General features: G+C 40.7%; 1 protein-coding gene across 1 annotated transcript in view; it reads left to right on the forward strand.

Moving 5' to 3' along the window:
• Window positions 1–4,149, forward strand: part of SDHAF3 (succinate dehydrogenase complex assembly factor 3) — a 36,746-nt gene extending 32,597 nt beyond the window's left edge. Inside the window, exon 2 of the mRNA XM_062567762.1 lies at window positions 3,359–4,149. Within this exon, the coding sequence (XP_062423746.1) occupies window positions 3,359–3,562 (204 nt within the window). The 3' untranslated portion in view covers window positions 3,563–4,149. The remainder of the gene's footprint in view (window positions 1–3,358) is intronic.
• The last annotated feature ends 9,671 nt before the right edge of the window (window positions 4,150–13,820 follow it).

Consider the following 13,820-nt stretch of genomic DNA (forward strand, 5'->3'; position numbering starts at 1 on the left):
ATAAATATTGTGGATTCATTGCCAGTAATTCACTTGATATTTTGGGAGTAGATGATCTTATATCCAACTAAAGGTTTGTAAAATTATAACCTGTCTTTAAAGGGGCTTCATATTCTAGTTATTTCTAAGTACAATAGCCCATGCCTGCAGCAGTGGCCATGGGCTAGTTCCCAGGCTGGTTATCCTTAACTGGGGGGAGAACGTTTCTCCTACTGTAGAATTTGAGCTGCTTGGACTTTGGATAGAGTGTTTTTCAGGTTCTCCCTGGACCAGGTGTTACCTGCTTGGTTGATTCCCTGAATAAGTTGGGAGTTTCATGTTGCTGGCTTTTGGTGTTGTTACTGAATTAAATGCTGCAGTTGTTGCTGTTTGGTATAATGAAGGGTTTTTGTTTTGTTTGTGTTTTTTTTTTTTTTTTTTTTTTTTTTGAAGTTCACAGCTTAAAAATCAATACTGGTTGGATTGTTCTGTGTAGAAATAGCAGATAAAGTGACACGGAAGAGTTTGTGTGTAACATGTCAGTGTATTACTTGTCTGCTGAAGTCTTCAGAAATCACATTTGTCTCACTTCAGAAGAAATTCTGTAAATTGCAAAGTTGAAGACTCTTTGAATCTGTTATTTTATTTTATTTTTTTCCCTTGTTACTTTTTGGTCTTTCAGTCATCAGGAAAATGCTGTTCTCAGTTCATCCAGAGCCTTGGACCTATTCTACCATAGGGTAATACCATTGAGGCCCTAGAATATACTCTAGGGATTGACTGTAGTGTCATTCTTCCGGAATACATATTTAATGTGAAAAAGGGACTGGTGATATGGGAAAGAATCACAGCATTAGGAAATGCTTTTTACTATATTATTAAGTAGCTTTAATCTAAAGTTCAAGTGCTATAGATATTTTTAATGGAAATGGGGACTCAGTTTGGTTCAGCTGGTATTAATAAATATTTAATTGTGTTTTCCTCCTTCAGCTTTATCTATTTTCTTAAAAAACCCCATATATTAAGCTTCACAGTAGGATTGCTAAGATCTTCCTGACTTCAGCGAAGATTGATGTGGCATGTAAACAGTATAGTGTACTTAGGTTATGTTTGTGATGAAATTTATCACCTGCTCATGAATAATATAGACTCTATTGGACATACAACTGAATTACTGGCTTTGGTAACTGGCTTAACATAGTTGGCTTCATTCAGCTGAAAATCTGAAATGGAAATGATACTCATATCTCATTGCTAAAATCTTATGCTTTTTCAATCTTCCCTGTATTTATCTTTTATTTTTTTAAAAAAAGTATTACCGTGTAACACAGTTATTCAGCACCATTTTTATACAGATTACAGGGTTTTTTATTTTTGATTCAATTTTTTCTGTTGTATTCAGAATTACATTTGAAACTCTAAAGTTGCCTTTAAAGGATACCTTGCCAAATAGGAGTGAAGCCTATATTTGTTCAATAAAAATGCAGTTTTGGAATTAATTTGTTAATTGTGGAGTTGTTTTTTAGGTTTCGCTTAAGGGAAGATAAACTTTTAGGCTCCCTTCTGGCCTGCTGTTTAAGTGTATGCTCAACTTCTAGACAACTGAGTAGGTTCACAGACTTGAGAGAGTACACATACTATATGACTTTTGACAAATTCACTCATTATATCACTTTTTTTAAGCAAACCTGAGAGCAATATGTTGTGAGAGATGAGGCTGCTGCAGCAGGAGGTTGTTGAGCAGAGGAACCAGTGAGTGCATAGAACGAAGTCATGTTGATGCGCGTTGAACACAGAAGTGTCAGCGTTGGTGCTGTTAGCTGAATTAAGTTTCCAGAACCGCTGTCCTTGCAAAACCTTGAGTGTTGCAATTTAGATAAGTCATAATTGTCAAAGATTGCTCCAAAGTGGTGAGAGAGCAATTTTCAAATGGTGCCCACATTCCTGGTATGACCTGTTAGCCACTTCTGTTTCTGGCTTTAAGAAACTTCTTCTTTTATAGTGGCACTCAGTCTGATGTGGATTTAGTACATATTGACTATTTTGTCTATCCATTGATCTGAATGCTGTTATTTAAATAAACATGATACGAGTCCTTCTTGTTTTAATGAGATTAAAAAGAAGTCTATAAAAACTTACTCTGTGTAAACACATGTTTATAACTATACAGAGTTTTCCCCTTTGGGAAATGAGGCTTGTAGTCTGAAGGCACCTGTCTTTGAAGCTCCCTCTTATTCTCCTCTAATTTTTAAGTCTGGTGACCAATTTCTTCCAAAGCTGGCAGAGTGACAGAAGTCTCACAGTTACTGAACTCCTACAGTCTTTGGAAAAAATCAGTGGCTAGCTGCAGAAGATCGTATGAGTTCCCAGAGAATGAGCGAGTGGTTGGGGAGAAAGGCTTTAGGCCATAAAGAGGATAGATAAAGATATTACACTAAGATTCCTAGAAAATCAGGGCTAGGATGATGTAAGGATTTTGGGAGCATCTGGGATTACTGTGAAGGACATTAGTAAGGATTCATTCACGTATGGGGTAACATCTGGAGATGGCTTGTGTATATCCCTTTGAGCTCTACAAAGATATGTCTTAAAAGATCAAAGCGGAGCTACCCGAGTAATTTATCCTGTCCAAAGTGAAGTCAGGAAAGTTATACTCAGAAAAGCAGCTAATCTGTGTGTTTTAAATGAATATTTGCGATTATTGAAGTCAGCGGGAATGAAGCATACGTTTAACAACTTTCCTAATCAGAGTTAGAGAGTAAGAGCTTATCAAATCATATGATTTAGAGTTTAGTTTTATTTATAAAAAACATATTTGCACCAGAAGGCATTCAAGTGATCTGTAGTGAGTGCAGTTTGCTGGACACAGTGTATTGTCAGTATTCAACCTGTTAAACAACCAGACTGCAGTGCTAAGTACTGTGTTGTAATTTTCTGGTATTTTTAGTATAGTTCATTTAGATTCCTTTTTCTAATACTGCTTTTCCAATTTTCTTGGGTTACAAAGTGAATTCTGCTGATATTTTACTAGATAGAAGCTGAAATATTTTACTAGCTGTATCTACATAAATACATTTGATCTAGAACTAAGTTTTGTTTTTCTGTAGTGGTACAAATATGACAAAATTTGCAAGTAAATCTTTACATATGTAATGTATGTTTTAAATTAGCTACTTAATTTTAACAAGAGATATTGGAGGTGTCTTTCTGGATAGCTTTTCTGATAACTTTCCTTTTTACAGAAGGTGTATATTTTGTCATTTTGTACTGATTGATAAACTATGATAGAAAGCTTTGAAAGAGTTGGAATAGTACTACAAAAGTTGACCTAAATCTTGCTTTTATCATTTTTGTGACCTTTATTTTCCTTCCTCGTTAGAACTATGCAGCACTGATATGGCAACAAATTAATGAAGACAGACAAAACTCAACAGAAAAGACTGTGTTTGGAATCCAGCTCACGGAAGAGAAACTTAATGACTTCCGTGATGAACAAATTGGACAGCTGAAGGAACTGATGGATGAGGCTACTAAACCTAATAAGCAGTTCACCATTTCTAAGGACTCAGAACACAAGAACTAAAAGGTTTTTAAATTTGCTTTAATACATGCAGAAGTATTTTGAAACTTCCTTTCTCAGTTGGACTAGAATGTGTTTTCTGAGAAGTAATGGGAGATGCTGATGCCATAACTTTTTGTCTGAAACTGTCTAGATACCTGATTTTTTCTGCAAGAATAAATGTTAAAATGTAATAATCATAACAATTTTATGTTAATTGCAACATATTTCCTCCTAATGGGAGGTGGAGACTTGAAGAATTTGGTAAAAATAAATTGATGTTTTAAAAATAGAAAGTTTTATTTTTAATCTTAGCACCTGTGAGTGGTTACCTGTGTATCGTTCTCTATCTTAATGGAAAAGATGCACCTAATATTTGTTTTCTGATGTGGATTCAGTAGACAGAGAATAGAAGTATAATACTAAGTGAGTTCATTTTGGTGGAAAGAAACAAGCAATATTAGAAGACTCTGCTATTGTTGAAATTGAAAGCTGTTTTTCTTCGTGAGTTTTATTGTGAAGTGGGCTTGTAAAAGATATAGTTCATTATTAAATTCATTGTGAAGGAAACACTGGTTTATGAAGTAAACTCAGCATTTTTTTCAAAGTTAGACTCTGAAACTGATTTGTCCAAATCATGTCATTTTTGCAGATAATTCCTATCCATTTTTTTTTAATCCATACATTGGCTTATTGTGTCATAGCATCCAAAGGATCTTTAAAACCTGCATATCACATATTATTCATTGTTTTATGCAGACTAGAATTTATAATCTCTTTAATCACAGAAATTACCCTGTTCATTATACTGTATAATAAATATCAGTAATTTATAGCTAATATGTTAGGTAAGCCTTCATCAGGACAATGTGTGCCTATTGTAATACTCAGATTGTCATGTCTAAAAAAGTCCTACTTTTTATCTGCTAAGAAAAAAACACCCCCCTTTCTGTTTAAAAGACAGCTTTCATTTCATATTTTATGTCTAGTTTTATATTATTAGTTTTGTTCTATTTCTGGACCTCTCACTGTCTGTTACCTATAGAGTGTTGAAGACAACATAATTTTGTTCCTCTTTGGGGATAACAGCTTTGACAAGTAAGTACATTTCCATGTGTCTCGGGTTGTAACAACATGCTGTTTGCCAAAGCTACATTTTTGGATCCTAATTGAGGGCAATTTAGGGAGCAGCCTGCTTCTCTCTCCCTTTCCTTGCCTCCCCAGTTCTGAAGCCTTTCTTAGGATTTTAGGTTGCAGGTTGCTAATTTCTATGAAAAGTTGACTTGACAGTCTCCTGTATAAGGAACACTTACGATTGCTCTGCTGCACCTTTCTCCAGCAGCAACTGCCTCTGCTGTTCCAGTGTAGTAACATTCTCTAGCCTCAAGGGAGAGTTGCAGAGTGCCTAGCCCAGGTAGGTATAGAAGAGCAGAGATTGCGTCTGCACTGCAGGGCTGGTGTTCACAAGTCCTGGTGCCCAGTGCTTCAAGGACGTGGTTGGAGAGAACTTCAGCTCCTTCTGGCCTGCTATATGGCTGGATATACCCCTAGCATCAAGATGAGAAGCAAAGGAGATGTATGAGCAGGAACCTTAAAAAGTGTCTCTGATACTACTGTCTCTGATATGACTATAGTCATATATAACTAGAGATTTGCTTTTTATAATTCAAAGACCGTAAAAATCTAATCAAGTTTCACTTCAAAGTTTAGGGCATAATAATCTATTCTATTGCACTTCTGTGAGCTTTAGAGGAACCAGTAATTTTCCTCACTAGGTCTACTCACAGTTTTAATATGAAAAAACAATGTTAGGGTGTTTGACAACTTGTTTCTATTGCTTGATTGCAAATACATATGTGTCTACTTTCAAGTCAATGTTCAACTGTTTTCAAATTTCTTTCAAATAGTAGAATATAAAGGGCAGTTACTTTTATTGAAACATTTAATGAAACTAGTTAGAGTACTTGTTTGTATCTGTCTACTCACATACTTTCTTACTAGAATATTGGTCCAATCCATTCAGCAGAGAGTGCATGCAGCCCTCTGCTGCTTCTCTTTTTCTCCAACCTAGGATAACAGGTAGTGGATCACATATTCTCAGAGTCAGTGGAAATCTGAAACTTCGAGGATAAAAGCTACTTTGCTAAATTTCTGTGAATTGTGATAGGAGTTAAGCAGTGGCATGAATTTCAAGGTAAGTGGTTTCATTTTTGCCCAGCTGTTTTTCTTAGTTATTCCTATCAGAGTGACGGTTTTGTTTTAGTTTTGATTTTTTTTTTGTTTCATTCTGCATTGCTGACATCTGTACTGTTCTCTAGGAATTCTAGATAATCAGTTTTCCTGTTCTTCAAACTTCACCCTGCTTTGTTCAGCTCTTTATTACTATAAGAACCACTTCATTATTTTAAAAAGTTGCTGTTTCTTTTTCAAGTCGGGAATACTCTTTTTTTTTTAAAAAAAAAGGCACGGATTCTTGAGACAGCTCTAAGAAGTTCCTATGTGTAACTAGGCTGTTAGAAATCTGAAAATGCCTAGACTATACTCAAAAAAAAAAAAAAAAAAAAAAAAAAAAAAAAAAAGAGTTATTACTCATGGATGTAACCCATGGAACAACATATACATGGACATGTCACATGAACACACATGATCTATAATCACTCTTTGGTCTAATCATTACTGCATTATCCCTTCTATTAAAACAAACTGATCACTGTGTAATTAGTTACAGTGTAGTCATTTATAAGAACAAATCTTAGTTTCCTGCCTGAAGGGAACTGGAACAGCCATAAACATGAAATATCAGGGCTACCTGTGGGATTCAGTTGCTCTTTTGCAATAGCTGTTACGATCAGCAGCACGCTATGCAGCATTTTTCTGTAGCATGAATGTTTTGAGAACGCAAGGCATGGTGCTTAGCAGTGATTTAAAGCTAAGCTGCTCTCTCTGGCTTTCACTTGGCTGTGTCTGCCTCCTCTCTAAAGCAGATTTCATTCAGTCGTTGCATTTCCGCAGCACCCGGCGCGGCACACAGCCCTCAGGAGAGCTGCCCACCAGGGCCACCTTGTATGGCTGCAGCTCCTGGGCACTTCTGCAGGCAGCACCACTGGTGCTGGGGTGGCCATGCTTGTCCTCCACATTGCTGGAGGTCATTTTTGCCACGACGCTGAAAGCCTTCGAAGGAAATCGTATCTGTGGGTACAAGGCAGAGCCCTGCAGAGTTCGAGTGGCTTGGCCTATGCCCTGGTGTGCTGAGGTTCAGATGGTGAAGGATCCGACTCTCCTTTGGGCCACACTTCATTGGCGTGTCTCCTGGGTGTGGATTGTGCTGTTGTGTCCAAGAGGCTAGAGTCAGTCAGGCCTCACATTTCTCTCGGGGGCGGGGGGGAGAACTAGAAGAAAACTGAATCCAGTTCCAACATCTTTTGTTCGGATTATGTTTTTCTCTGTCCCAAGGTATCATTTCATTACCAGAATTATTTGCTTTTCAGCTGAAAAAGACTGGAAAAAGACAGTCTTTAACTCTATCACTTTTCTGGTTTGCTTATCTACTGCAGGAAGATGAGAGGACTGCTGGCATGGAGGGAAAGCAGCAGGCAGCTCATCTTCAGCGGGAAGGTCATTCCCTATGCTGTGATCCCTTAGGAAGACTGAAGGATGGTAAAACAAAACCTGAGAAGAGGCAGGGGAGGGTTTTTTATTCTTTTCCCCCCCCTCATTGGAGTGTTCTTGTTTCATTCCATTTGTGTGTTGAAAGTCTGTCGGAGAGCCTTTCCCTGGAATAGCTACAGTAGTTCTTGTCTTGGGCTGGCAGATGACAGGAGCAACTTATTCTGTGGTCTCTATATTCAGTGCACTTGGAGCCACTTTGTGCCTCTGGCGCTGGAGTTAGGTAGCTTTGTGGGCTGCAATAGTTAATGTTCTGCTTTCTATTGACGTGTTTACTGACATCATATTCATGTTTCCTTGCTAATCACTTGCGCAAGTGGGAAAGCTAAAAACAAGCTGCATGTGGGAATTTTTTCATATGTGTACTTTTTTATTTGATTGTGTCTCATAATGAAGAACAAGTCTATAAATTTTATGACACCTCTAAATGCCAATGGTGACAAGGGAACAGATAATGGTCATAACATCTCCTTTCATCTTTATTGTTGAAGGAAAAGAATGCAGTTTTTTCCCTATTCTAACTTAGTATCTTCAAAAAGTTTTCAAAAATAAGTGAAGTTGAACATGTTGATATGGTCAAATCTGGTGCAATAGAAGAACAGTCACACAGACTGGAAGGGGCCTTGGGAGGTCTCTAGTCTGACTGGCTGCTCAGAACAGGGTCAGCACTGAACATATTTTATTGAGTTGAGCCTTGAAAACCTCTACAGATCCCACAGCCTCTCTGGGCAACCTGCTGCAGTGCTTGGCCATCCACATAATGAACATTTTTTTCCTTATGCTGGGTTGCAACCTCTTTGTTTAAATTTCTGTCTATTGTTTCATGCCCTCCCACTATGCACCACTGCAAAGAGCCTGCAAACCACCTGGTCTACCGCAGTGGTACCAAGCACTACGCAGTCCTCTTCAGAGTAGGTGGGCAAGGGCTGATCTTCTTTTCACTTCCCATGTAGTGAGGGCTGAACATAGTTGTTTAAATTATTAACATTTATGCAGTTTTACTAGAGGGTCTGAAGCTTCAGCCAACTGAAAGGGCCACCTCTGTCCCAACAAGCAGGAGTCTCTGACATGTCACTGTTCCCTTATGAGCCTTGAGGAAGCCCTCTGAGGGACCTTGGTGGCTTTCTTGACTTATTTTTAAGATTCTGCAGAAGAAACTGGAAAGAAGACTGTGTCCCACCTCTCTGTCCTGGATTGCAAGTGAGCTTTCTTTTGGAAATTACCACCATTAACAGCACCATCAGTGTGGAAATTATGCTCAGATTTTAATTAGCTGTTGATGGTTCTTCCACTTTGCTACCATAGCACAGGACACAATATATTATTGTGCCTCTCTTCAGGTGTTTACAAATCAGAGATCAAAACATTTCCAGCTTGTTTTTTCCAGTTTCAGGACACTGCGTAAGGCCTGAAATACCAACTTTTTCAAGAAAACAGTTTGAAAATGCTACATCTTTAAATCAAAAATGAACTTTTTTAAATGTTTGCAATAATCCCCAAAACATGCTGGTTACTTTGTTTTTTTAGAGAGAGTTCTCACTCAATGGGTGGAAAGATCTGTTACCTATCTCAGAGCATGTACCAGTGTCTGCCTTATAAAAACCACATCTGTTCAGCAGAGTTAGAGTGAACAAACACAGACAAAACACAAAAGCCAGAGATTGCCCTGGGAGAGCATGATGAGAGGGTGGGAATAAGTAGATGTAAGGGGATGCTGAGGGCACTGAGATGTAATATGGCAAAACAGGAGGGATCTGCAGTGGAGAAGGGGAAGAGGCTGGTTAGTGATGCTGCCTCTCTTCCTCCCGCCTTGGGACACCCTGGGCACTACCAGGTGAGCTCCAGGGCCATCCTGGACTGTTGCAGGCCAGTGGGCTCATGACTGCTCATCATGCTTGTTACTGCTCACTGCTGCTCTTCTTGGGGTCCTCCAGGACACCGCTTCCTGCAACTGAGCCCAGCAGAGCTGCTGGGACCTTGCCAACGAGAAAAAAGACAGCCCAGATACCACATCTGCAATTGTGATTGTATTTGAGATTAAAGGTGTCTGTTTACACTTTTAAAGCTGTAACTACCTAGAGAGAGCTGAAGTGGTTCCTCCAGGGGAAAAAAAAGTCTTTTCTATGTAAAGAATATAGTTAATAACACACTGAATTTAAATGAAAGGCTTGCAGTCAGACTGCAGGACCTGACTTGGTATGTGAATACCCTAGACCATTTAAAGTACAGCCTGACAGGCAGAGAAGTCCACAGTACTCATCAGCCTCCTTTAAAGAGCATGAAGCAATAGGATTCTTGGGCAGGAACTCTTCCCTGGAGGGGTTGTCTCCACTGTAAATATGAGGGCTTTTTCTAGTGTCTCAGTGGTGCAGGTTGCATGTCACAAAACTTCAGAGCTGTCGCAGAGCTTTGGGGTGGAGTTCTGGTGAATGGCTTATTCAAGCAAAGTTTTAATTGTATTTTCTGGTGTTTGCCAACAGATGGGACAGATAACTCCTTTTAAGCTTCAGACCATAGATCTTACAGTATGTTTTTGGTGTGTAACGCGCTTCGGAAGAGTTCAGGTATGTCTGTATAAAACAATTTCTAGTGCTTGACGTCTTTCTATGACACGTTTATAGAGGTACTGTATTGCAGTGCGTTATATTGCTGGCTCATGTGAGTCAGGTGATAGAAATGTCCTTTGTAATCTACAGGAAAGGAACTCCTCTAACGCCATAGAAATAAAATCTGCAACTGGCATCGTCATTGCCTATCTGGGATCCAGGAAATGGGAAAGCACCTTTCCTCCACTTAGTCACACACACAGTGAAGAAGACGGTAGGATTCACCTGTGTGCCCGGAGCCAGGCTCTTACCGCTTGTGCCAGCGAGACCGAGCACTAACAGAAATGGGTCGGTGTCTCATCCTGGGAACCAACCTGAAATTTCAAAGGCACTATAGATCACAACTGACTGTTGACACTATGATACTAAGTAGCAGCATTACTCACCTGGACGAGGTTTTTGTACAAAAAACCAAAAGCCACAAACAAATTAATTCACAATCTTAGCCTCATCTGCTGGAAGATAGCAATTGTAAGAATTTGTAATGTCTGCCTAGCGGCAGGTACGATGTTTCATTTGGTTAAAGGAAAAATTCCAAGTCCGTAGGCACATAGATTAATGTTTGATGCAGAAAAATAAAGAATGAGTTTTCATCAAAAGCAGGAGTGAGCTAAGAAATTTTGTGTGTAATATAGTGGTGATCTTCTCTATAGTGGCTGTGAGATAGGACTCCAAGGGATGCAAGACAGACAGTCTTAAAATGAAAGTCTTCCTTTTCTGTGGAGATTTTATTTTGCTTCTTACTTTCAAGGAAGGAAGATGACTTTCAGATAAAGTCTGAAGTCAAGAGAAGGCACAACTTGTACGCTCCCCCTTTGCTCCAACCAGGGTGGGTATCTGACACTACTGCAGACAGCCCCTTTTGAGCAAGAAAGCCAGAAGGTGCCAGGTGGGAGTGCCCCACGCACTGCCCAATCTGGACCTGCTCTGTGGCCACTTGGTATTGCCTTCTGCCAGGCAACTCCTCTGAGATGGAGTGAGCTGCCTCCTTTTCTAATAGAAATCCCAGTGTACTTTGCAGGAATCCTGCAGCTGGTGAAATTCAGGTCAAAACCACCCCCTGAGCCAATATACTTGTGCTCCTCAGCCTGTCGCAAACCCTCATAGGCCAGATGAAGCCAACCCAAGCTCTTTCCACTGGTGGATTTGAAGGTAACAGAGATTTGGAGATTTTTCTAAACATTTTTATTCAACCTGAAAATAAACCAGACAGACACTTGAAAATAATCTCTGATAGCCAAGTTTATCCTGTTGACGCAATCCTTTGGGTTAGAAACAGACTCTCACCAGGAGGGGATGGGTGAGCCTGTCCCTGTCTGTCACTCTCCGTGGGGATTTTAGAGGAGGTAAGGCTGAGCTTTGGGAGTGTGGCAGGAAGTTCTGCATGCTGGTAATGCACTGCACGGTGCTGGACAAAGCCGGGTGGACATGGTCATCCACCTGCTGCATTGATGGGGCTGTTGTGTGGTTGTAAGCTCCTGGGTGACCTGCTGGTGACACTGAAGTGGCTACAGCTCTGGGGTCCCCTTGAGAACCCTGCGCCCACATGGACCATGGCTTTGGCATCCAGAGGGCCCCTGCCAGATGTGGACGCAGCAGCTGCAGCCAGAGCAGGCTAGGGGGCCTGGTCCTGTCCCATCACACCATGCACTGAATTTAGCATAGCAGCTCACACTTCTATGAGCAGGGCCTGCATGCTTGAGAAAACACATTAGAGGAACCAAATGAATGCTTCCATGGACCAGAAATCATGAGTCTCCTGAACAGTTTCCAATGTATTATTAATTTACGGTGCACTGAGTGTACATGACATTGAATGGCTTAGCATTAATACTAGCTCTTGCTTCCCACTGGACCTTCACTAGCCAAATCATTTTCTGAACCAATTTGGCATTTATGAAGCAGCAATTGTCATAGTAATTAGTTGAAAATTAACAGTGTTTATAATCTTACACATTTAGAGTGATGAATGACTCCCTGGAGGAAAGCACCAATGGCTGAGTAAAGGATTTGGAGCACCTCCAGCCCAATTACAGGGAAAGGGAAAGGGGTGGTGGCTCACCATGAGACAGAAGCATCTTCCCTTTGAGCAGACGCTGTTACGTGTCAGAAATATCCATCTGCCACTCAGCTCAGAGAGTCTCCCCTGAGACCTTACAGCCCCTCGTCTGGTTTGTTTTCTCTCCTTGGTTTCAGCAGACGTGTCTTTTTCCTCTCTTCTCCTCTGAAACCTGGCGTTAGTAGTTTAATTGCACTCATCTGTGAGTGACCCTGAGGTGGCCGCCGAACAAGGCTGCCTGTGCTGTCCTACGCTGTCCGGCCACCCTCGCTCCTGAGCCGTCTTTCCATCAGCTGCTGCTTCAGGCACAGTCCACCTCGCCCCATTAACCCAGCATGCCAGCATGCCATCTCTCCCTCTCTCCCTCTCCCTCTCCCCCCCCCTCTCTCTCTCTTTTTTTTTTTTTTTTTTTTTTTTTGTGGAAACAGGTATTCCTAGCTCTGGGGAAAAAACAAACCCAACCTGCCTCTATGCCCTCTTTGCTGTGCCTTAACATGCCTTAAATGAGTATGCAGAAAGGAGTAGGAGGAAAGCAGCCTGGCTGCAAAAGGACAAGTGGTTGTTTCTTTTTATTTTTATACTTTCTGCTCTTTTTCAGAGTTTTTTTTGTACAGGGCAAAAGTAGGGTAAGGGATTAGAGAAGTAGGAGCTGAATGAAGTGATTTTGGACCAAAAGAATTAATAAAAAAAAAAAAAAACAGGAGAAATGAGGAGCTAGCTGATGAGGAGGAAGGAGTGATGAAGAGGTCCTAGAAAAAAATAGGTGAGAGAATGTAAAAGGTAGAAGATACTTGAGGCAAACAGTGAGTTAGGTAGGAAAAACCTGAATAATAGATGTCAGTAATGCTTGCATACCAAAGTACAGAGAAGGGACACAAAAGGTACACATATCCCCAGCTGGGTTTGCCTCGTGCCAGTATCCCTCTCAGGTAGCCCCATCTCCCTCCTGCAGCTCTGCAGTGGCCCAGGCAGGGGTCATGGCTGGGTTGGGACTCTCTACCACCTATTGCTCTCAGTGCTGACCTTGGAAAACACAAGCCACCAGAGACACCTGGGTTTGTCTTCGGACTAGTATCTGTTAATAATACAGGCTGATATATCCCTGCATGGTGACGGACAGTTGGCTCTGAGACTTGGAGCTGCTCAAGGGTCCACACTGCATCACCAATTTGTTCTTCTCTAAGCAACATGTATGCAGAAAACGCTTGCTGTTTTAGAAAAATGTTGCCATTTTTCTATTGTTTAGAAATGTCTCATTTTTATTTAAAAAAGTGAGTGCAAATGCTAAATACCTTGTGAGGTAAGCAGGCGACAAACTTGGAAAAAAAAATACCTGTAACAAAGGAGCAGTCATTTACATAACTCTAGTAGAAAATGTGCTGAGTTCAACATCAGCTATAACGTCGCTCTCCTGGGATTCGTCTCGGCTAGTCTTAGCCATCGCCAGTTTTGCACTTTGCTAACCTGCTGTCTAGGCTGCCTCTGCGGTGCACGAGGCAGTGAGGGTGATTCATCACATTTCTCTCTTTCTGCACCACGCACAGGAGTTTGGACAAGTAGTTTACACTAGACATCTGGTTTTGGACAGAGGAAATTGATTTTCTTCAGAAAGCTTCCCTCCCTTACACACATTGAGATCGAGCTGCCGTTGGATCCACCAGAGAGCACTGAAAAAGTGAACCCACTCAGGCCCCTGACAGGTCTTCTGCACCCTGAACTGCCCTGTTCAGAGATATTGGAAAACTTCACTATTTACTCCTCTGCGCAATCATTGCAGTTTTCTCAACTATCAAGAGCATAAAATCATAAAGGATATTTCTGTAGGGTAGGGATAGGTTGAAAAAACAGCCTAAAAAGGCTGTTTATTAACAGATGTAGGATAATTTCAGGATCATCCTTACACATCCTGTAGTATAATCCTACCTGAATTTGTGCGGATTCTTTGGACAAT

Source organism: Rhea pennata, chromosome 2, assembly GCF_028389875.1.
Source record: "Rhea pennata isolate bPtePen1 chromosome 2, bPtePen1.pri, whole genome shotgun sequence".
Taxonomy (NCBI): domain Eukaryota; kingdom Metazoa; phylum Chordata; class Aves; order Rheiformes; family Rheidae; genus Rhea; species Rhea pennata.